This window comes from Punctularia strigosozonata (genome assembly GCF_000264995.1).
Source record: "Punctularia strigosozonata HHB-11173 SS5 unplaced genomic scaffold PUNSTscaffold_3, whole genome shotgun sequence".
Taxonomy (NCBI): Eukaryota; Fungi; Basidiomycota; class Agaricomycetes; order Corticiales; family Punctulariaceae; genus Punctularia; species Punctularia strigosozonata.
The window spans coordinates 2,488,081-2,509,665 of NW_006767435.1; the positions used below are offsets into that span (position 1 = coordinate 2,488,081).

Consider the following 21,585-nt stretch of genomic DNA (forward strand, 5'->3'; position numbering starts at 1 on the left):
GATAAGGGAGTACGAGTAAGGAGGTAGGCGGAAGCGGCGAAGANAAGGGACGCTACAACATGATCGCCACTTGTATGATTCTACTGACCCGGTGACCGGAACGAGTATGTCCGAAGAGATGCTCGTGTCCATGGTGCGCATAGTTTCCTTGTTGTGCCTTGCGCTGATCGATGACCTGTTTACGCAGTGTGTCACATACATCATCGCGTGAGTCCTACACGGCCCGTTTTGCATTCAACGCACCGACGGGCTATCTCGAATAGCGGCACAGACACCACCGGGACCACCCTGTCGTGGTCCGTACTCCCCTGCTTGCGCGCCAAGGTAGCCCGTTGACGTTCCTCCAGGCTGATGTGGGCGCTTGCGAGCCACCCGCACGTCTACGACACGCTCCGCGCCGAGCTCATCGCAGCTTTCCCCGATCCCGGCGCGTTCCCCGACCTGGCGTCGCTCCGGAAACTGCTCTACCTGACCGCCGTCATCAAGGAAGCGCTGCGGCGCTACCCGGCGACGCCGATCTACCTGCCCCGCGTCGTCCCCGAAGGCGGCGCGGTGCACCAAGGGCACTATCTGCCCGCCGGGACGGTAAGCACGTTCAGCCTCGATATAACGGGTTATTCGCCTTTCCATTCAGGGGTGCTGATCGACGGCAATGGATCGTTGGCAGACGATAGGCTGCCTGTCTTACGCGATGCACCGCGATGAGGAGTTCTTCCCGAACCCGGAGGTGTACGACCCCTCGCGCTGGCTCGAACACGTAGACGGCGTCCTCAAGGTGAAGAACACGCCGGAACTGACGGCGTCGTAAATGCCGTGGTCGACGGGCGTGCGCTCGTGCCAGGGACAGCCGTAAGTCCCCCCCCCCCCCTCAGGTTCTTGGCGCCGTTCCGTCTGTCTTCAACCGACCGCTATTTCTTTCCAGGTTTGCCGAGCTTGAAATCTACACCGTGATCGCGAACCTCGTCCGGCGGTACAAGTTTAAGCCGGGGCCGCACGCGACCCACCAGACGATGAAGTACGTTTCTGTTCCTACGTGGTTGCTGGTCCTCATGACCAATGCGACCTACGCTGATACAGGGACGTTGACCTTCTCATCTTGAAACCGAAAGGGCACAAGGTGGAACTTGTCTTCGAGAAGAACCCGTACTAAGATGTAAAGCCTGTCGTTCTGCCAAGAATCCCGGGCAACGCGGGACATTCAACTTGATTTTCAAGCTTTGGTGAATAGTACTCAATGTAGCACCCAGCGTGTAGCCTCTGTGCCCTTAACCCAGACTTCCTGGTAGCATCTTGGCTATGCAATGTGCCCGTGTGCGTGTAAGGATGAGTGCGCTGGCAAACAGTGACGGCGAGCGCTCGGGCGGCGCTGGCGCGATCACGATCGATCGATTCCCAATTTGGACCAACCGTGCGACTGGCGGGGTCAATGTACACTGCTAGGATGCAGGCTGTATACATAACCAACGAAATGGGTGATACGAGTGGGTGAGAGCCCGTGAACTGCGTGTGGTTTAAATCGGACATGTACTGGGCGAAAATCATCCATCTGACTTCACCCACACCCTGGGATGTGTCCCCCAGGATGTGGGCGAATTCAATCCACCCTGATGGTCGGTAGACCCCATGTTATGGGTAAATCCGTGGTTGAATATCACCCACACCGAGTAGCACAGTGCAAGCGGTTGAGGGGTCCGATGATGACGCAAGGGTCATCTTGACTCTTTATGCATCCCTTGGCTGACACTCTCAACTGGTCCACTGCGCCAATGCACCAAACCCGTCTGATGACGCTCCTGCATATCTAGCTTATCGATACCGATAGTATTGCGCGCTGGACTTAGTAGAGCCAGCAATGAGCAACGACAGACGCGCTAAACGCCGCGGGGTTGGCGCTTACCACCAGTGGGCGTGCGGCTGACCAGCAACAAGTGGACGTGGACGTTTTCTTCGCCGCCGCAGCCCTACCCTGCATTCGTGCTTAAGCACTAGAATGATGCCGCGGCCGTATGGCAAGGTCAATCCGACCGACGCTGGTTATAGTCCGATACCATACTTCTCTCGGCGAGGAACTCGAGGGACGAGTTTTCGCCATCGAGATGTCCTCTCTTTCAGCGACCGATGTTGCTCTGTTCTCTGTCTTCTTGGGAATGCTGTACGCCTGGAGGCGGCAACGTCGTCCTCCCTTTCCGCCTGGACCGCCTGGTCTGCCGCTGCTAGGCAATCTTTTACAGGTCCCGACGAAACAAGAATGGCTTACTTATTTGCGGTGGACGAGGAAGTACAGTGCGTAGCGTTTTCAAGGAGTGAAGGAATTCTATCATGCTCACCGGAATATCTAGACTCGCCCATCATCCACTTCACGGCTCTGGGACAGCATTTCATCGTCTTGAACGATGCAAGGACCGCAGGAGACCTATTCGGTACGTCTCTTGTATACACTACAATCTCATCGCCGATTCGATATGGATATGTCAGATAAGCGATCGTCCAAGTATAACGATAGGCCCCAACCTATCATGCTGGCCGAACTGTGGGTTCTATTCAACCCTAAAGGGATCACTCTCATGTACAAATGCAGCGTCGACTTGCCGAAGTTTAACTTTGGTAAGGGCGAACTGATATATGATGCGCGGGCTATAGGTGATGGGACTCATGGCATTCATAGGTTTTATGCCCTACGGAAATCGGTGGCGTGCAAGCCGGAAGGCGAACAACGCTCTGTACTTATGTCGGGACAATAAACTGAAAAGAGCCTTTTTAGATCTTTCACTCGCAGTTCCAAGAATCGGCCGTCAGGAAGTTCCGCCCGAGAGAGATAGAAGGTGCTCACGAGCTACTTCGCAATATTCTGGAACATCCGGCCGAACTCTTCCAACATTTGCGCTAGTAAGCATGGAACAGCGTCGCGTGGTCTCCATCGTGCTCAGTGTTGTTTTTCCCTTCGATTCAGCTACCCGGGCAGCCTCGTCTTGTCGGTGGCGTATGGTATCAAGACCGTTCCTAAGGGCGATCGGTACCTCTATTGGGCCGAGAAAGCAAACGAAGGCATTATGGAGGCAGCAAACCCGCATCTCGTCGAATTTGTGCCTTTTCGTAAGCCTTGTCTGCTGTCATCCACCTCAGCCGACTCTTAGCTGTTTTCACAGTGAAATATTTCCCCGACTTTTTGGCTAGCTTTAAGCGGAAGGCAAAAGTGTGGAAGGAGTGGACAACCACAGCCTGGAATACTCCTTTTGTTCATGTGCAGAAGACTTTGGTACGCATTCCCGATTGTATTTACACCTGTCGCGTCTGAATGTAAGCGCTGTGACAGGCCGATCCTTCACCCGACACCAATATAGCAACCTCTCTGGTCGGGATGGCCCTTTCTGCCGCTGACGAGAAAGAGGACCAGGTGTTCCACGAGGAAAGCGTGAAAGCCGCTGTATGTAATCTTCACTGGTCCTGCATTGCCCTACATCTAAACCCGAGATCACAGGCCGGCGCAATGTTCGAAGGTGACCCTTGTTTTCGATCCGATGCGTCCGAATTCAAGTCTCATGAATCATCCTATGCTCTTGCAACCAGCCGGGTCGGATACTGTGAGCGGCGTTACCTATGGCCACTCGATAAGGGTGTTCTCAAGAAATATTATGGACAGACCGTCAGTGCAATGAAGTGGCTTATACTCTGGATGCTGCGACGCCCGGACATCCTTGCTGCGGCACAGAAGCAGATCGACGACGTTGTAGGGCCCGATCGGTTGCCCGAGTTCGCGGACGAAGCCTCGTTGCCGCTCGTATCGGCGATCATCAAGGAAACGGTGAGTCGTCCTAGACGTTCTGATTCCCTGATTCATGACTGACCTAACCGATGCGCACTGTTACCACTGCAGCTGCGTTGGAGTGCTTTCGTTCCCCTCGGTATGCCTACTACGTCGTCCGATTAGTGATGCTGATCTTGTGTCGCCAGCTCTCCCGCATCGGCTCACGGAAGACGATGTTTATGAAGGCTACTTCATCCCGAAAGGTACGATCGTGCTCGGCAACATTTGGTAAGCCGGGTTCGCAAGCTGGACCGTTTGCACATTCCAACGAACGGCGAAAAACAGGGCCATGTTGCGTGACGAGCAGACTTGGGGTCCTGACGCGCACGAGTTCAATCCGAACCGCTTCCTCGACGCGTCCGGCGCTCTCGACGCGACGGTCCCGGACATTACACAATCATTCGGTTTCGGCCGACGTATCTGTCCCGGACGTTACATGGCCTGGGATAGCATGTGGATCGCGGTGGCAGGGATGCTCGCAACGTTCGACATTGCGAATGCGGTAGACGAGACTGGGCAGCAGAAGACGCCGACCTTGGAGCACACGGACGGCATCGTTATGTGAGTATTAACCATTCATCCGATGTACGCATCTTACTGTGTTTCCTTCTGCGTGTATGATAGCTATCCGAAGGATTTCGCATGTTCCATGCGGCCCAGATCGAGCAAAGCCGAGGCCTTGATCCGTGGGACCCAAGAATTCCTGTAACATATTTCGAATTGACCATGTCGTGCATTCATAATACGATATTCGAGTGATCACGCATACGCTTCTCTGCCTTTGTTCCACCCCATGTGCCCTTTGGCTATACATCCGACGACGTCAGTGGCCTCAGATGTAAATGTTCTAAGGCGGATGGGCTGTGAAGTTTCGTCTGGGATTCATTAAATCGGTACCGGGGTTTGGGTTTGTCCCATAGTAAATGTGTTACAGCATGATCTGATTGAACAATTCATCCACGATTCGACCCCATGGACTGAAGCTTGGATCCACTCTCATCCATGTCTTGTCTCCATAATGCGCCCCGTAGTACTCAATTCTAGGCCCACATATGGTTAGTTTCAATGTTGCGTCATGACGATCCACCTACTTAACCTATATGTATCTGACAATAGTGAGTCAATAGTAAGCAAGATCACCAGGTTGTTTTCAATGAAACCTTGGTCGCACATCAGCCTGATTGTTGTTCTTTCAATGGGGGCGACTCGTTTCAGCAAAATGCCGATTATATTCGATTAAATACTTCAATCACATAGAAACGAAGGTGACGGTGACTATTAAATGATGTTATAATGCGATGGAAACGATAGAATAGCGATGACAATGCACTGGGAAATCAAAGATGTCCCCTCTCACTGGAACTTCCATCCACCGGTGAGGTTCGTCAACCCGGTGGGGTCGACCTCGAGCTGAATCTGCCTTAGACGAGGGATCTGATCGCCGAAGAGGCGTTCCGAGGGCGTATCGAACGAGGCGTAGTTCGGGTACAAGAACGTGCTGTTGAGATTCTGGCCCTCGGAATTGCCGAAGGCCACGACCGACTCGTCGATCCCCTTCAAGACACCTTGGATGTGCGCATCCTCGGAGACATCGTCCCAGCTGGCAATGACGAGCGAAGGGAAGGCGACGTTGTCGGGGTCATGGACGTACGCCGTGGGCTGACCAGCGTGGTGGGAGAAGATGGTCGGGAGCATGAGCTCGATACCGAACTCGAGCGCACTGCCGGTGTGGTTGAAGACGTCAGGCCCGTTGGTCTGCAAAATGATGAGCAACATCGCAACGGAGAGGGATCCGGAGGTAACGTACCCCGAGCTGGTCCATGATATGTGCCAACAGGGGCGCCGTGTAGTTCCTGATCGAGATGGAACGCCAGTTGGCGCTAGCGGAGACGTTCAACACATATATCAGTCAGTACCGTCGATATATTACTCACCGCGAAGACCTCGGAGGACCTTGAAGAGCGCTGATGAGCGAAGCGTAGGATTGAGTAGCAAGACCGTTGGAGGCGGTTGGAAGGGCGAATAATGCGTCAAAGAGACCTTCGGGAGGAGTCGGTGCGTCATAAAAGAGGAAGTACGACGCGAAGACGCCTGGTTGGCCGGAAAGAAATTAGGACTAAACGGCCAACGCATGAAGCATCAGTGGCACATACCGCCCTGTGACGGATCGAATCCGTAGGTCGCCGATATAGCAGCCTTCGGGTCTGTGTTGTTGTCTTGAAAGGCAGCGAGCACGTCGTGTATCGCCGGGATCGCGGAAGAGTTCAATACGACGAGACCGCCCTAAAGGGACGCTCAGACACAAGCAGCACGGGAAAAGACGACGTAGACCTACGAAGACGGCAGTCTGCGGCTTGGTGGTCATCTTGAGCTGAGTGACTATACCGAAGTTGTTTCCTCCACCCTATGTGACCATAAGCAAGAGCTCGTAGGGACATGTCGCAACGGGAGTACCTTGAGACCAAAGAACAGGTCGGGACTCGTCTCGTTGTTCACCGTGAGGATTTTTCCGGTCGGAGTGACGAGCTCGTACTCCAAGGTCGTGTCGCAAGAGAGTCCGACTTGATTAGTGGTCCATGAATAACCACCGCCAAGGTTGAATCCGACGCCGACATCAGAGATACGACTGCCCGCGACGGAGACGTTGAAGGGCTCGAGCGCCGCGTACACCTTGTCCCATATCTGGCCGGTTCCGACCGTTGCAATCCCTGTAGAGGGATCGAACTGGGTCGTGTTGAACCGCGAAAGAGTGATTTGAACGCCGGGGGTAGAGCTCCAGCCCTCGTTCGTGGCATGCCCTCCAGATTTGACCGCCCATGGGACGCGGTCCTGGCCCAGGATCTTGAGCTGAACAGATCTAGATGAGAACAGGATCCGGGACGAAATGCGATCATGAACATACAATGTTGGCGACATCTTGCGGAGTGCCAGGCTCTACACTGCAGGTCGAGTTCTGCGAGCTGCTCGAGAACACGTGGAAGATGTCGGTCTCGTAAGTGGCCGCAGCTGAAAGTGAGAAGGCTGAGTCAGTGGACAGTGGGCATGCGCGAGAGATACGAGTACATACGGGGGAAGAAGACGGCAGAGGCGTCGGAGATATTGCCGGCTATCTTGTTGCAGGTGTGGAGGAAGCTGGCGGCGGCGACAGTGCGCGCAAGAAGGGCAGCGAAGCCCAAGCTCAAAGCGTGCATGACGGCGAGCAAAGGATGGGCCGATGAATGGATGGAAGGAAAGAGGCTCTCTCAGAAGAGCGTGTGCTGGGCTTCCTGAGCGCCTCATGGTTTAAATGGAGGCGAGTGGTCCTGCGGGGAACCGCCCCGCTCTGTGTAAACTGCGTCGGTCGGCGTCCATCGTGGGTGTGGCAAGAACCTGCTCAGCGCATCGCCCTCGTAGTGAATTACCCTTTAAGGTTGGACCCGGTGCCGTGGCGCTAGATTTGGATCCGGTCGGCACGGCACCGTCGCGGACGTAAAATCGGGCCGACGCGGAGTGATGTACATTTCAAATACCGACCGCCGCACACCCATCTCGCCTACGACTCGTTCACTCGTTGCAAGCCGCAGTCCCATCCACTCGCGATCTGTTGGTCAGAACGCGCTATGCTCATACGGGCTCCTCTTCGATGCAGTGACCTGCTATGCTTATATGGTCCCTCTTAAGGATCAGGGTCTCGACAGTCGGCCTGTCTGAGTCTCGTTCAACAGGCCAGCCATCAACATGGACAGATCGGTCTACCTAGCCTTGTCCTGTTTGACATTCTACTTGCTCTGGCGCCTGACTCGCCGAACATCGGACCGCAAGCTGCCTCCAGGCCCCAAAGGGCTCCCGCTGATCGGAAATTTGTTCCAGCTCTCGAACGACGTCTGGCTCCGTTTCTCAGAGTGGAAACAAACCTATGGTAAGCCGTTGCCAAAGCTATGCGTGATGTAACCCGCCTGAGCTCCGTGTCTCAGGTCCGATTATACATCTCAACATCGCCGGCCAGAGCGTAATCGTGGTCAACTCGCATGAAGTCGCGACGGACCTCTTTGACCGACGGCACCAAATCTATTCCGACCGCCCCCGAAACATCGTCGCTTCCGAGATCATGAGCGGGGGCATCATGATTGTTTTCACTCCGTACGGCGACCTGTGAGCGCCTCCGTGATTCGCAGAGTTGTTTCAGACCTCAACATTGTACATGTGTCACGTAGGTGGCGGAGGATGCGGCGCGCGGCGCATGAAGGGCTCGGCAAACGTGCAGTGGCCACCATGAACACCATCCAGACCAGGGAGGCTCTCCGACTCGCAAACGACATGCTAAGCGATCCGGCGCATTGGGACGAACACTGCGTGAGGTAGATGACGCCATGGCACTGCGCTTGTTCTCGTTTTCTGACAAGTGTTCAGAGCAACCGCCTCCGTGGTCTTGTCCAGCGTCTACGGCCAACCTTCCTTGGATAGTCATGATGATCCCATGGTCCACAAGATTACCAACTTCGTGGGCAGGCGCGTCCGTGCCGCATACCCTGGCGCTCATTTGGTTGAGATCTTCCCGTGGATGATGGCCTTCCCGTCTTGGTTGGCGAAATGGAAGCGAGACGCCGAGTCGTGGTTTAAAATCGACTCAAAGATGTTTCGCGACCTTTACATGAACGCTTCAACGGTCAAAGTGAGGTCTTTTTCCGGGCTGCATTGAGCACTGCTGACTAGTACGTTTTACAGGTTGACGGCCAGGAAGAACACACTTTCTCGACCCTTTTGGCTGAGAATCAAGAACGTTTGACCTTGAACAACGACGAGGCGTCATGGCTTTCGGGGGTGTTCTGGTCAGCCTCTTGTCGCTAAGCTTGCTTCCCCTGCTGACCGGCGCATATCAGTGCGGCCGGAACGGAAACGACCGCCGCTGTCTTGGCTTTCTTCATTCAGGCAATGGTGTGCTATCCCGCGGTGCAAGCTCGTGCTCAAGTGGAGATCGATCAAGTCTGCACGCCCAGCAACCCCCCTACCTTCGAGGATGCCGAGCGACTGCCGTACATCCGTGCGATCGTGAAAGAGATACTGAGATGGAAAGCCGTTGATCCTGTCGGTCAGTTGAAATGCGCTTCGTCACTTCGGGCCCGCTGAACGATATCCATCTCCAGGGCTGCCGCGCCGGGCGACAGAGGTAAGTCAGGATCGGCATCAAATCGGGAACCGGGCAAACATTGATGCCGTGCTTGCTGCAGGATGACGTATATGATGGTTACTTTATTCCCAAAGGAAGTATCATCATCGCGAACGTCTGGTAAGTCGACACAAATTGATCGCCGCTACTTGTTTGCGAATGACCGACGATTCATTACCATCTGACAGGGGTATGAACCGCGACCCAGACGTGTACGGCCCAGATGCTGCAGAATTCAGACCCGAAAGGCATCTGACGGAGGACGGCAAAGTCGTGAGGATACCCCACACCAAGGAAGAAGGTCATGTCACGTACGGCTTTGGCAGGAGGTGAGTATTCTCATCGCTGGCACTTCATCGACTTAGATGTATAAATTCTTTTGCAGAATTTGTGCCGGTGTCGGGGTTGCGAACGACTCGCTGTTCATCGACATTGCCACTATCCTATGGGCCTGCAGGATTGGGCCCGGTAAAGGCGCCGACGGGAAACCGGTATATGTCGACCCGGCCGGTATCTTGAACACAGGTCTCGAACTGTGGGTGTGCCCGTGCCTTAAACTAGGTCGCCACTGACGCTCTCCGTTTTAGGCGACCGCCGCCTTTCCCGTGCTCCATCACACCCCGATTCCCATCGGCCGCGGCCGTTCTGGCCGAAAAGATGGATCGGTTCTGACGTCGCGCGGAGGATGCATCAACAGCTTCCAAAATGATGTCGTCGCACGGCATACTTGCACCGCTGCAATTCATTCGATTAGTTCCGTAGACTCAGCGCCATGTACTCTAAGCAGGACGTTTACTGCTCTTTGCTGCCGAAGAGTTGTGCATTTGAGGGCGCGTTTCATCGAGAGGTTAGGAAGGACCTTGTCAATTCATCACCTTTATGGACCGCTTGCACTATGCTCCGAATGTTGGTCATCGCTCTGTACGGCGCTGACGACAAGTACACTCCAAACATAGTCCTGAATCAGAGACGTTCTGTTCCAATAATTATTGGGAATCTCAAAACTTTTTCTACTGGCCCGGATCTCAATACCGGACCTCAATGATTATTGGAAAACAGAACGTCTCTATTGTGTGCGGTGTTTGTTATGTACGGGATGCAACCCGGGAAAGCGCCAGTGTCTAGATGTCTTTACAGCGGCCTTTACGGGTTTGAAGTACATACTCATCATTTGTACTATTTTACATGTGAACAAGCGGCGATAGCGCGTCGCGCCTAAGCGACTGATGACATTGACAACATGGAGTAGCGACTGAACCCGAATCACCCGTTATTGTGAGCCAGCTCCGTGACCGGGAGTCCAACGCACTTCCGCATTACTGAAAGCTTCCAGCTTCAGATCTTGGGCGAAGTGCGCCACGCGGGCCTTCTCAGCGTATTCCTTGAAAGAGTCTCCCTTCCTCAACGCCGCATCCACCGCGTCCTCGCCTAGCAGTACGTGGAGCGGCAGCTCCGGTTCGTACACGAGAGCATGTATCGCACGCGCGGCCTTGTTGGGGTCGCCGGGTAAGGTCGCAATGGGGAGTTGTTGACGCATGATGGCCGTGAGGCTGCCGGAGTAGGCATATGCCGGGTGCTGCGGTGTGTCGACGAGTGAACCGCTCTTAGTACCGCGGGTCTCGAACGCGCCGGGCTCGACGATTATGAGCCTAATGTTCCAGGCCGGGTTGAGCTCCATCGACAGAGACTCCATCAGGCCGTCGGCAGCTGTTAGCGAGGGGCGGCAGGAACCACGGATTAGCTTACGCACGGTTCTTGAGCATAATAAAGTCCACGTACCGTACTTGCTGGCGGCATAAAACCCAAGGCCGGGCTTGGGTTCAAAGGCAAGCATAGAAGACATGTGTAGAAGTTGGCCGCCCTGAGGCTGGTTAACATCGCGGAAAAAGCGGATAGCTTCGGAGGCGACGGCAGCCATTCCCCAAAAATTAACCTCGAAGAGAGCGCGTGCAGCGTCCGAAGGTGTACCCTCGACTTCAGCCAGGATGCCATATCCCGCTGCAAATATCGCTCAGTATCGGCGGACGGATACGTGTGTAGGGAACAATACCATTGTTGACTACAACATCAATACGGCCGAATGTTTCTGTGGCTTTAGCAAACGCAACCTTGATCTGTTCAAGCTTTGAGACGTCCAGCTGGAGGACTAGGAGCTGCGACGCCTTGTATTTGTCAGAAAGATCGTCGAGCACTTCGGGATTGCGTAGGGTGGCGACGACGGTATCTCCCTTCTCGAGAACATATTCCGTTATAGCACGTCCAAATCCGACAGAGCAGCCAGTGACTGCGGGCAAACCTCCTCAATCGAATGACCAGGCAATAAACAGCGTGCACGCACTGAACCAAATTTTCGGAGCCATAGTATCGTACGAGGGTCCGGACGGGATGTAGTGCACCGCTCGCCCTGGCTAGACCCTATTTGTAGTCCGCATGTTAACTGAGCGGGGTGTGCATCGGCCGCGCATTGACTGAACGTTGACCGATCGTGAGGGTGTGGATGTAAAAGCGCTGGAGCAATGGTCGGCGTTTCTCACGCCTCTCGGACCATTCAAGTTCAACGAGGACGGAGTTGAACGTTATCTTCACCCCGCCAGTGCATGGAACCATTACGGTTACCACTCGCTTGTCGCTTGGACAACTCAGAGAAAGCATGGCCGCAACACCATGCAGTACCTCGAGCGAATTGGTACATTTAGCGTCGGCGGTCATCCTACCTAGTCACCCCCGAGCCGTTCACTATGCGCGTGCTACGCTACGGCTCTGTGATACTCGTTGCGCGCGCTGCATCAGCCGCTAATGTTCTCGACTCACTCGGAGACTTGTTCCGTTAGTAAAATCGTATTCTACTGCGCATTGGTTGCCTAACGCCTGTCGTTCAGCGTCCTCCACGTTTCAGGCTGTCTTGAACACCTGGAACTTCTTTGCTGGGAACGTTTCTGACCGTCAGTACCTCGCAGATCTCAGCTTTTGAGCAGGAAAACTGACTGGACTTAATAGATGCTCCACCGAATCTGAGCGCTTGCCGTCTCATTGCTGGAAGGATTTCTGATGCATCCGCCGTTTTCTACCCTGGTCAGTCAACTCGTTCTTGAACCTCGCGTTCACCATTTGCAACTCCGATCTACTAGACGCTGTCGCATATGAAACGGACATGGTGCATGCATTCGGCAGCAGCGCACAGAACGCGACATGCAGTGTACAACCCGCCAATGCTCAAGACGTCGCTGAAGTCGTTCGTATATTGTCTTCCTCTTGCCCTCAATACGCTCACGATCGTATCTATCAGGTGAACGTTCTTTCGGAGATGCGCGTTCCTTGGGCGATCAAATCTGGCGGACACGCTTCAAATCCAGGCTGGAGCTCAACCCCGGGTGTACAAATCACTCTGTCGCGCATCAACGCGACGACCTTCGATGCGGCTACACGGGTCGCCACCGTCGGTGCCGGGGCACGCTGGGAGACGGTCTATGCGGCGTTGGACCCTTATAACGCGTCCGTTGCGGGCGGTCGCGTGTCCGGTGTGGGCGTGGGCGGGTTCGTGCTCGGCGGTGGTTACTCGTGGTTCACCAACCAGGTTGGTCTCACAATTGACACCGTTGTCGAGTTCGAGCTAGTCACGCTGGCGGGCGACATATTGACGGTCAATAATGAAACGTATCCGGACCTGTTCTTTGGGTTGAAGGTGAGATCTGGTGCTCCCTCTCTGGGTCTGTACCCTCAATGATGCCGACTCAGGGCGGAGGAAACAACTTTGGTGTCGTGACACAAATCAAGATGAAGACTCACCAACAGGGTCCAGTATATGTGCGCTGCACCATCTGGTTATGTTTCAATGCCTCTGGTTCTGATCGCCATTGCAGGGAGGAATGGTGATCGTCGATGCCAAGGCCATGGCGCAAGCACACAAAGAAGTTTCGAAGTTCCAAGACTCGACCACCGATCCGCGTGCTGCAATGGCGGTGATCTATGGATTCAATCATGCACTTGGCGGTAAGGCTTGCCTTCACTACGTTCATCCCATGCCTGAGGGCCTTCGTCTTGTATCCTAGGACTTTTTGGGTCGTTCTTCCTCTTCTACGATGGCCCAACCCCACCGGAAGGACTGTTCGACGGGCTGCTTTCCCTTCCGGCTGTATCCAAAGATATCCACGTCCGATCAATGAGCACGCTGATAGGAGGACTGTCAGGCCCCGCATACTCCCCTCGGTAAGTAGGCTGATCAGAAGGCTACTCTCGCCGTTCTGATTCATCGTCGCTAGCGGGGCGTACCGTGCTCTTGCCGTCAAGAACTACACAGTACCTATGCTGGAGCACATAGCCGGCGAACTCACGGTTTGTCGCATCTTGTATACTCTGCGATAATGCGTAGCTCATCGTGGTCCTGATGACAGGTCCACGCTTCAGAACTCTTCGCGCACACGGGAACACAGTTCATGATCGCCATCGAGCCGATGCTTGACTCGATCTTCTCCCACCATGCCGGACAACCCACGGCCCTCATTCACGACGACGGCGACTTCTTCGCGCCAACGGTGTTGCTCGCCACGTGGGATAATGCCGCGGAAGACAAGCGCATGCTCGATATCCTCAAGGCAATTGACGATTCGATCGTTGAATTCGGCGTCAAGGCCGGGCAGAAGATCGGGCCAGGGGATGCGATCCTGTACCCGAACTACGCGTCGATTGACACGCACGTCGAAAACTTCTTCGGCCGAAACCTTCCGGAACTGAGGAGGATTCAAGAGAAGTACGATCCTCATGGATTGACCAAGTTGACCGGAGGATGGAAGTTCGCTTGAGATGATGTAAAATCAAAGCATATGCAACGGGAATCTCAAAGGCGTGTGCCGATTATGAATGGCCATTCAGAGTGATCGATACATATGGACTCGGTCTTCACATATAAGATATATGCGTGAACAAGACAAGACAATCGGGAAATTAACACTTTCACCTTGTATCCCGGCGAAGAAGCCCCCACAGAACGGTAATAAATTAACGCAATTTTGAGTATGAGCCAATAACTAATCAACTTCCAACTCGGCTTGGCTGAATGGTGCTCCTGGGTTTCCATAGATCAGCGGTGCTTTCAGGTTAGCGATTCCGTGCTATGGTTTATGTCGTAATCTTTCATTACTGCGAAGCATTATGAATAATGAATCGATATTCCAGGACTACACATATGAGTGAACCGCGGTGAAAGGAACGTTTGGAGGCGTGCACCGCTCATAATTCATCACATCCAGAAGTTCAACTAGACGGTGCCGCTTGAACGTCCTCAAAGCCCGACAGGCCCTGCCATATGTTGGACGTTAAAGCTGATGACATTGACCCCGTCAGCAACGTTCGGTATACATGCGACGATACTTGCCGAGTTGGGTCGTATTTGGCGTACGTCTGCTGAAGCGCCGCGAAATCTCCGTAAGTGGAGTACACGTCCTGCAACTCGTCGCACTCATCAAGAAAGAGCGGCTTGCCCGGCGCGTTCGGGATTCTAAGGTTGTTTGTAGCTCAGCGCTAGGGTCAGACAGGGTTACGTGAACCACAGCTTACTGCTCAAGCATCAAATTAAAGGCATCCTGGAAGCCTGCAGGCTTCTGCGTCACACCGGACTTGAACGTCTGAGCGAACTGCACAGAGGCGAAGCCGCCGTCGGGTGGGCTGATCGCATTGCCACCCATCGCGCGTCCGGCGTCAATCTGCGGCTGTAATACGGGCGTGATCGTGTACAACGATTGGTTGAGGTTGTCCGCAACCGCCGTCGTGAAGTTCAGGAAGTGGCGGTGAGCGTCGAGCAGGGCGCTCCGCGAGCCTGGGAGCGCGGCCGCGCCGTCGTGTTGGCCGAGCTGAGTTCCAGGGGGAGCGGCGCCCGAGGGCAGCGTCTGCACAATGTCGAGGTAGCTGAGCGAGCCAAGGGTCTTCGAGACCGAAGGAATGGATTGGAATGAACCGAATATGGAGTCCGGGAGAGAAGTGCCATTGTAGAAGACATTGACTAGGATCGTAGGGGTGTTGACTCCATTTGATATGGAGTTGATGATGGAGGTAAGAAGTGCTGAACATTATGTCAATATCCGCTCTTAGTAGATGTACATTATATTATGAGCCTCACTAGCTTTCGGGTCGGAAACGCTCGCCACATAGTCGGCCGTTGCATTAAGCACAGCTTCAAGTGAGGAGTTTGCATACTAAGGCGGTAACGATGAAGCTCAACATCATTACGCAGCCATGACGTTGTATTGTGCTCACCGTAATTGAGCCTCCAAAGAAGTTCTTGTCTGTACCGGTACCGGTCTGAATGGCATTCAGCTCGTACCGTGTGACGATTCCAAATCGACTTCCTCCGCCCTTCAGAGCTCTGAAGAGGTCGGACTGCGAATTCGTGGCTGTCGCCGTCAACAAAGTGCCATTAACCAGGACAACGTCCAACGCTTTGATCTGATCGGCCGCGTAGCCCCATGTTGGTGAGAGGAAACTGAGACCGCCACCCAGAAGCAGAGAGGTGCCCACATCCCTGTACGCGAAGTCAGACACAAGTACATCAAAGAAGGAGGGTGCGCACGCTTGTCTCCCACCAATGGGAGCAACGCCGAACTGCGCAGTGGTTGTGTAGACATTGCCCCAACGCGCCCCGGGACCAATGATGATGCTATTATCCGGGGCGTCGTACGAGATAGAGGCCATTTCGGAGAAGGAAATGAGCACCCCTTGGTCGACACTAGGACATCATTATTATCGATCTCAGCGAGGAAGCTCGGAGCTATCGTAACAGTATACTATACGCACTTATTCCACCCAATCATGTGAGAATGTCCACCAGACTGTATGGAATATGTCGACCCAGCTGAGAATATTGCACTCATAGCTGTTTGCACCTGCGAGGCATTCCTTGGGAATACGATGCATCCCGGCGTTTGCTCGTCGTTGAACAAATTCCAAGCCCCTGTGGCCGTCGCATCGTACTGCGCGCCGGAAGATTGGACGATGGCACCACCAAGGCTACCAAGTAGCGAAGTGCATGCTACAGATCCTGGGTTGGATGATGCAAGAGAGGCGGCGACCTTGAAGGCCAGTGGAACGATGAACAGGCAGCGTAGACTGAGGGACATGGCTTGAGTTGATCTTCAGTACGGTAATCAATTTCTTGCTTTGCTCAAATAGTGAGCGCGAAGGCACTGCCAATATGCAGTACGTACGTATTTTATTTCGCTGCCCTGGTTCTCCAAGTTCTTCCGCTGCGGTTCACCAGGAACCGAGGTAGGCGGAGATCCATGAGCAGTGCTTGTGACCGCTTCCGTTCATCCGAGTGTTGTGCCGGCCTGTAGAAGACCTAAGGCGCTGTACGGTACACGTGTGATTTGAGAGAATCGCCCGTCTTTGCGATTTGACCTTCCGTGAAAGGCAATAGATGGCTCTAGAAATTTCCGGTTAAGGCAACGTCGTGAGACATAGTTACCGATAATGGTAACCCAGAGTCGCAAAGACGGGTGATTCTTCTGAGTCACCCCTGTACCGTACAGCGCCTAAGTAGTAAAGACCGACCGCGCCGTGTGAGAACCGGTCATTTGCGCGATGCCGGTCTTCACAGGCTGCGGCCGTAAGACCGGCAGTGTCCCTGCACCCTGACTAGTTGCTGAATGGTGGCCTGTCATCTCATCTTCGTGAAGACCGGTTGACCATCGACGCCGTCTTCGGTTTCATGCACGATGCGGCTGCCGCAGGGCCATACCACTATAACCAGTCTTTAATGGATACTGCAATACCGAGTTGACGGTATTTGCCATCACTCGTTACAGCACGAGAATGTTAGGCGAAAGGATTGCTCTCGTTACTGGCGCCGCGCAAGGTATAGGACGTGCCGTTGCATTGCGACTCGCCGACGATGGCTTTGACGTGGCTGTCAACGATATGATACCGAAGGCTACGGAGCTCGAAGAGCTTCAGGCGGAAATTGAAGGTAAAGGCCGTCGGGCTTGTGTGGTGCTCGCGGACATATCCGACGAGAGGGGGGTTCAGAGGATGGTAGACGATGCTGTAGCTACGCTCGGCGGGCTGGATGTGGTGAGCTGCTTCATATTGTGTATGCGACGTAAGCCCGGATCTGACCAAAGCGGGGGGGTTGCGTAGATGGTTGCGAACGCCGGGATCACACTGCTGAAAGGATTCATGGATAGTGAGTTCAGGCCAGTCCTGGGCCGGGTCTGAAGCAAGTCTGAAGCAAGTTCTGTGTCGGTGCATTGTTCCCCCAAGCTACCGTTGCTGAATGGGATCGTCTTTTCGACGTTAACGCGCGGGGAGCCATGCTCTGCTATCAGATTGCAGCCAAGGTTATGATCAAGCAGGGCAGGGGCGGTCGAATCGTCGGTAGGCAGGGATAACGCAGGTCGGGCATGTGGCGTGTGACTTGATTACTATTATAGGTGCCTGTTCTTCGGCTGGAAAGAAAGGTGTCCTCTTCCAAACTGGTGGACTTGGACCTTTTGCTTACATCCATCTCCAGCAATTCCTTCATTCAGCGCTTATTCTGCCACCAAGTATGCCGTGCGGGCAATTACGCAGACAGCTGGTGTGCCTTGCTCGCCACGTGTACACCGGAGAAGCGCTGAACTCTCTGTAGCCGCAGAGCTCGGTAAATATGGCATTACAGTCAATGCATACGCCCCTGGTCCAATTTCGGGACACATGAGTACGTCACTTGCGACTGCTGTGGGACAAGCTCTCTGAAACGTGACGTTGCTCAGTGGACAGCATGATTCTTGAGACCGCGTCGGCCGTTGGAGCGGATCCAGATACGATCAAGAAACAAGTGCGTCAACAGTTTATACCTCCATAAACTGTCATCCATTGAACTGAGGAGGGTCTGTCGTTGTTTGATTTGCTTTTGTAAAGCTTAACGGTGCCGCCGCTGTAGGACATACCGGCGAGCCACGAGACGTGGCGAATCTGGTTTCCTTCCTTGCGTCTCAAGAATCTCGGTTCATCACAGGTCAGGGAAAAACAAGGCTTGATCATGCCGTCTCATCTGAGTCTGACGAACGTGTCTTCTTTTCATGTGGTTCCTAGGCCAAACTGTGAGTATAATCTAGCAGATGAATGATCTTCTTCTCCGTGTGCTCATAGCTTCATCCGGCAGATCGTGTGCGATGGCGGGGTCATATATGATTAAGATCGAAGGAGATCGACGCGCCTCGAAGCTGGAGTTCATGCAGAATGCATTCGGGATTCAGACTTACTCACTGCCCGCGGGGAATTCGTGTCAATAGGTGTACATCGGTGTATATGCGCGATATGAATATACTTCACCCAAAGGTTTAGTATGACCGACGAATTGTAGAAAAGTATCCGGTACCTGCCATATGCACATGGTACATCCGGCTCGGAAATCCGTTGTTGACGGTAGTAGCAGCCTTCAATGACGCCGGTATCAGACAGCAGGCACGTTGTTGCGCGACATAACCATGCAAGATTAAGATCATGAGAGATACTGTCTGGGTATTTGGGTTCATATTATCCAGGGCCAGCAAGCTTCGGTCAACTCTTTGTTGAATTACATAATCATGAATGCAAGAAGTGTACTCTAACAGATAGTACTACTGCATCGCCTGCATGAAATGTCGATTATATGCGTCAAGAGCGATCGATAGTTTCCGCAAGAACAGCTGCGGCGGACTCGAACCGAGGTTTGACTGAGACCTGGAAAGGTTTCGGTCGTCTGACAAGAATTCGTTAGTGCCGAGGGCGCCGACAGAATGGGATAATCCAACGGACTCACACAACAAGGCCCGTATTGATAAATCCGTCCGCGTCTATCGGGACCGGTTTACCGTTGGCGTCCTTGATAGGCTCAATCTTGCAGGCCCATAAAATCGTTGCAATCTCGATGAAGAGCGAATCATTCGCTACATGTCGACCGACACAAATCCTGGTGAGAAGCATTGGTATGAGTCCGAGGATCATATTAGGGTGTCTAAGACACACCTCCTCCCGAAGCCGTACGTGACATGGCTTTCTTCTTTGGTGTCGGGGATGCTCACAAAACCGCCCTCTCTGTTAAGATGTCTACCAGGGTTGAAGTCTGCAGCGTCTGCGCCGTACACCTCAGGGTCTCGATTCAAGGACCTGATAAGAGGGATGGATTAGGCCACCAGACGCAGCAGTTTGCTCTCTCACCAGACATTGCCAACGACTATGCTTCCCTTAGGGATATAGTAACCTTCATACCAATCATCCTACAAGATCAAGACGGCGCGTTCAGTCTCTACCGGCGCGACAGTCACATATACTCACTTGCATCAATCTGTGGGGGAGGCCTGACACCACATATCAATACACGGCATAAATTGATATGTGCCAACTTGCCAATGGGATCGATTGGTTTCCATCGCAAGGACTCCTTGACAATGGCGCGGATGTATGGTAATTGCTCGTAGTCATCAAACGTGGGAGCAGCGCCAGGAGCGAGAACTCGATCGAGCTCTTCCTGGGCACGAGCTTGGACTTCCGGATAAAGGACCATAGCTTGCATGAAATAGAGCATGACGGCAGCGGTCGTCTCCGCTCCTGCAGCACTAGAGTGAACCAGTCAGCACACGGATCCAACGTAACGAAACATCTTCAATGGCATACTATAAAGTTCCGGACAACCAGGACGACTCTTCATTACTCAGGTTATGTCGTGCCCGATCCTCCGCGACAGATGTAGAGAAGGTATCGTGTTCTTCACCATCAACCTTTGGACAGACAAATCGTTAAAAATGGGCACATGATGATAAGACATAATGCGACAATATCAACTCACTTTCACTTTGGAGGCGCTATTAAACAGATCGATAAACATGGCGGAGTCCACCTTGTACCATGCCTGAGCATCACGCTTCCACTTCGCCATCCAAGACGGTAGATACTTCATCCACGTGAAGATCTCAACGAGATGAGCCCCAGGGTAAGCTGCGCGGACTAGCCGTTCGGTGAACTCGTTGATTCGACGGATTGTCGGATCACCGCTGTTCCGAATCGGGGGCTTTCCGTAGAGTACCGACAGGACTAGCGAGGCCGTCGCTCTACAAACGGGGGAATGTGCTCAGGACAGGCGGTGTAGTACTAATAGATATATTATTCACCTTTGAGTGTGTTGATCCCACCGCGCCGGATCAGTGAGGAGATCGAATGCAAGGTGCAAGGCCTCCTTGCGTTGAAGAACACGAAACGTGGGTACTGTGCGTTTTCCCAGTCCTTCGTGAGCCGCTCGCCGCATTCTCTTCCACCTAGTGGACAATAGTCAATGGTTGCACACCAGGCAGTCAGAACGATAGACATACACATCATTGAATGGCGTGAACACAATCATAAGACCTCCACTCAAGATTTGCGAGGCGACGATGTTCCTCGGACGGTCGGAGTAGATCGACGCGCGCCGGTCAAGTAGATCCGCCGCCGTTTTGTGGTCATTGAGGACGACGACGCTCTGCCCTGCAACATTGAGGTAGACGATGGGCCCTACCAAATGCGCGTTCAACTTTCATGGCACAGGGCAGCGTCGATGAACATACCGTACGCCTCCTTCCACTCGGCAAACCGAAACCAAATATCATCTGACAGCTGGAACAAGTTTCCCACCAACGGAAGCCCCTTGGGTCCAGGTGGAAGCTTGCTAGTGAGCCTCCGGCGACTGAGTCTCCAAATTAGGTAGAATACCGCGCAAGAGACTGAAATATAGACGATTTTCGCCATGCCGGTGTCGTTCGCCAGAAGGATCGAGCCACTACATGCGCCGCGCAGCGATGCATAATCTTTATACGGTCCGGCCTGTCATCAACATTCAATATTCAACCATTGGCTTGATTGAGCAGATCAGCAGCGAATGGGTGCGCGGAGTTGCGGGCCCGTCAATGGGTGCGCGGAGTTGCGGGCCCGTCAATGGGTGCGCGGCGCCACGCATCCAATGCGGGTTGACACAGCCTTTTACGTCAGTATCGCGCTGACTGACAAGCTTGAGGCTGTAGCGCCGTCAAATGCTTTGCAACTATTCATGATGACGTTTGTCTGAGGCAAAGAACGAACGTAGTGGAACCGATAAGCTACGGTTCCCATGATTAGTATCCTATAACACGATTATCCGGCAGCTGGCCCTTCGACACTTGAGCTTGAGCGTTGGTGCCCATCTCCCAGTATACTAGGGCCCGGTTATGAAACCGCTGTCGGTGAGTGCATAGCTACATATTTGACTATCAGCCTGACCTGACTTGCTATCAGCCCGCTTCCTCGCAAGACATCGACTTAGTATCGCGACTTGAGCCCTCGGGAAAAGGCTCTTGCTATCACCTTAGGCACCGCTTTGAAGGGCTCCTGTTAGGTAGATCTCTCCCATCAGAATGATATGCCCGCTTGCTATCATATTATTCCAAACACCGCCCGTCTGGATGGTCTTGCGGCATATTGGGGTTAGGAATCGCCACGGCGTTTGTTTCGTGTTAACCATCGACTTATTCAAGTACACGGCACGCGCGACCCGTGTCGCCGAGAAAGGCGTAGAATCAATCTCGTTCGAACATCACTTGCGGTCGCAGATACGAATAGTACGGGCGCTACACGATCTGCCGGCATATCGCACGTGCATCCTAACAACTCGAGCTAT

General features: G+C 53.5%; 10 protein-coding genes across 10 annotated transcripts; 6 read left to right on the forward strand and 4 right to left on the reverse strand.

Annotated features, from left to right (window-relative positions):
• Positions 1-106: 106 nt before the first annotated feature.
• Positions 107-1,150, forward strand: PUNSTDRAFT_132130 (cytochrome P450; the record flags this gene model as incomplete). The annotated part of the gene is made up of 7 exons (XM_007381455.1): positions 107-133; positions 188-207; positions 264-296; positions 348-585; positions 668-804; positions 923-1,015; positions 1,078-1,150. The coding sequence occupies 7 exons, from the start codon at positions 107-109 to the stop codon at positions 1,148-1,150; spliced, it is 621 nt and encodes a 206-aa protein (XP_007381517.1).
• A 946-nt stretch (positions 1,151-2,096) lies between these two features.
• On the forward strand, positions 2,097-4,370 carry PUNSTDRAFT_132131 (cytochrome P450; the record flags this gene model as incomplete). Its single annotated transcript, XM_007381456.1, has 14 exons — positions 2,097-2,283; positions 2,340-2,420; positions 2,476-2,604; positions 2,641-2,720; positions 2,762-2,886; positions 2,951-3,093; positions 3,147-3,256; positions 3,314-3,424; positions 3,479-3,497; positions 3,568-3,581; positions 3,641-3,802; positions 3,875-3,902; positions 3,952-4,033; positions 4,091-4,370. 14 exons carry the CDS (start codon positions 2,097-2,099, stop codon positions 4,368-4,370), a joined length of 1,551 nt encoding a protein of 516 aa, XP_007381518.1.
• Positions 4,371-5,076: 706 nt separating this feature from the next.
• PUNSTDRAFT_125081 (FAD-binding domain-containing protein) lies at positions 5,077-6,996 on the reverse strand (the record flags this gene model as incomplete). The annotated part of the gene is made up of 8 exons (XM_007381457.1): positions 5,077-5,560; positions 5,613-5,685; positions 5,740-5,896; positions 5,959-6,088; positions 6,141-6,209; positions 6,260-6,652; positions 6,708-6,811; positions 6,873-6,996. The coding sequence occupies 8 exons, from the start codon at positions 6,994-6,996 to the stop codon at positions 5,159-5,161; spliced, it is 1,452 nt and encodes a 483-aa protein (XP_007381519.1). The 3' UTR covers positions 5,077-5,158.
• A 526-nt stretch (positions 6,997-7,522) lies between these two features.
• Positions 7,523-8,146, forward strand: PUNSTDRAFT_61938 (cytochrome P450; the record flags this gene model as incomplete). The annotated part of the gene is made up of 3 exons (XM_007381458.1): positions 7,523-7,703; positions 7,759-7,936; positions 7,999-8,146. The coding sequence occupies 3 exons, from the start codon at positions 7,523-7,525 to the stop codon at positions 8,144-8,146; spliced, it is 507 nt and encodes a 168-aa protein (XP_007381520.1).
• Positions 8,147-8,261: 115 nt separating this feature from the next.
• Positions 8,262-9,623, forward strand: PUNSTDRAFT_111976 (cytochrome P450; the record flags this gene model as incomplete). Its single annotated transcript, XM_007381459.1, has 8 exons — positions 8,262-8,456; positions 8,510-8,613; positions 8,665-8,873; positions 8,929-8,951; positions 9,013-9,071; positions 9,140-9,280; positions 9,337-9,486; positions 9,539-9,623. The coding sequence occupies 8 exons, from the start codon at positions 8,262-8,264 to the stop codon at positions 9,621-9,623; spliced, it is 966 nt and encodes a 321-aa protein (XP_007381521.1).
• A 598-nt stretch (positions 9,624-10,221) lies between these two features.
• Positions 10,222-11,311, reverse strand: PUNSTDRAFT_43072 (NAD(P)-binding protein; the record flags this gene model as incomplete). The annotated part of the gene is made up of 4 exons (XM_007381460.1): positions 10,222-10,658; positions 10,731-10,949; positions 11,002-11,235; positions 11,290-11,311. 4 exons carry the CDS (start codon positions 11,309-11,311, stop codon positions 10,222-10,224), a joined length of 912 nt encoding a protein of 303 aa, XP_007381522.1.
• A 378-nt stretch (positions 11,312-11,689) lies between these two features.
• On the forward strand, positions 11,690-13,750 carry PUNSTDRAFT_132135 (FAD-binding domain-containing protein; the record flags this gene model as incomplete). Its single annotated transcript, XM_007381461.1, has 10 exons — positions 11,690-11,777; positions 11,831-11,893; positions 11,949-12,023; positions 12,080-12,183; positions 12,238-12,633; positions 12,687-12,755; positions 12,812-12,941; positions 13,001-13,157; positions 13,211-13,283; positions 13,343-13,750. The coding sequence occupies 10 exons, from the start codon at positions 11,690-11,692 to the stop codon at positions 13,748-13,750; spliced, it is 1,563 nt and encodes a 520-aa protein (XP_007381523.1).
• Positions 13,751-14,229: 479 nt separating this feature from the next.
• On the reverse strand, positions 14,230-16,060 carry PUNSTDRAFT_111982 (FAD-binding domain-containing protein; the record flags this gene model as incomplete). The annotated part of the gene is made up of 7 exons (XM_007381462.1): positions 14,230-14,269; positions 14,323-14,445; positions 14,505-15,006; positions 15,064-15,139; positions 15,276-15,465; positions 15,514-15,669; positions 15,738-16,060. 7 exons carry the CDS (start codon positions 16,058-16,060, stop codon positions 14,230-14,232), a joined length of 1,410 nt encoding a protein of 469 aa, XP_007381524.1.
• Positions 16,061-16,754: 694 nt separating this feature from the next.
• PUNSTDRAFT_142180 (NAD(P)-binding protein) lies at positions 16,755-18,250 on the forward strand (the record flags this gene model as incomplete). Its single annotated transcript, XM_007381463.1, has 10 exons — positions 16,755-17,012; positions 17,079-17,124; positions 17,202-17,315; positions 17,372-17,398; positions 17,452-17,517; positions 17,569-17,637; positions 17,693-17,757; positions 17,841-17,937; positions 18,015-18,022; positions 18,085-18,250. The coding sequence occupies 10 exons, from the start codon at positions 16,755-16,757 to the stop codon at positions 18,115-18,117; spliced, it is 783 nt and encodes a 260-aa protein (XP_007381525.1). The 3' UTR covers positions 18,118-18,250.
• Positions 18,251-18,578: 328 nt separating this feature from the next.
• Positions 18,579-20,843, reverse strand: PUNSTDRAFT_142181 (cytochrome P450; the record flags this gene model as incomplete). Its single annotated transcript, XM_007381464.1, has 12 exons — positions 20,646-20,843; positions 20,501-20,579; positions 20,270-20,447; positions 20,072-20,215; positions 19,750-20,011; positions 19,578-19,681; positions 19,307-19,519; positions 19,239-19,248; positions 19,122-19,180; positions 18,930-19,070; positions 18,724-18,873; positions 18,579-18,663 (listed from the first exon to the last, which is right to left on the reverse strand). The coding sequence occupies exons 1-12, from the start codon at positions 20,679-20,681 to the stop codon at positions 18,579-18,581; spliced, it is 1,461 nt and encodes a 486-aa protein (XP_007381526.1). The 5' UTR covers positions 20,682-20,843.
• Between the last annotated feature and the right edge of the window lie 742 nt (positions 20,844-21,585).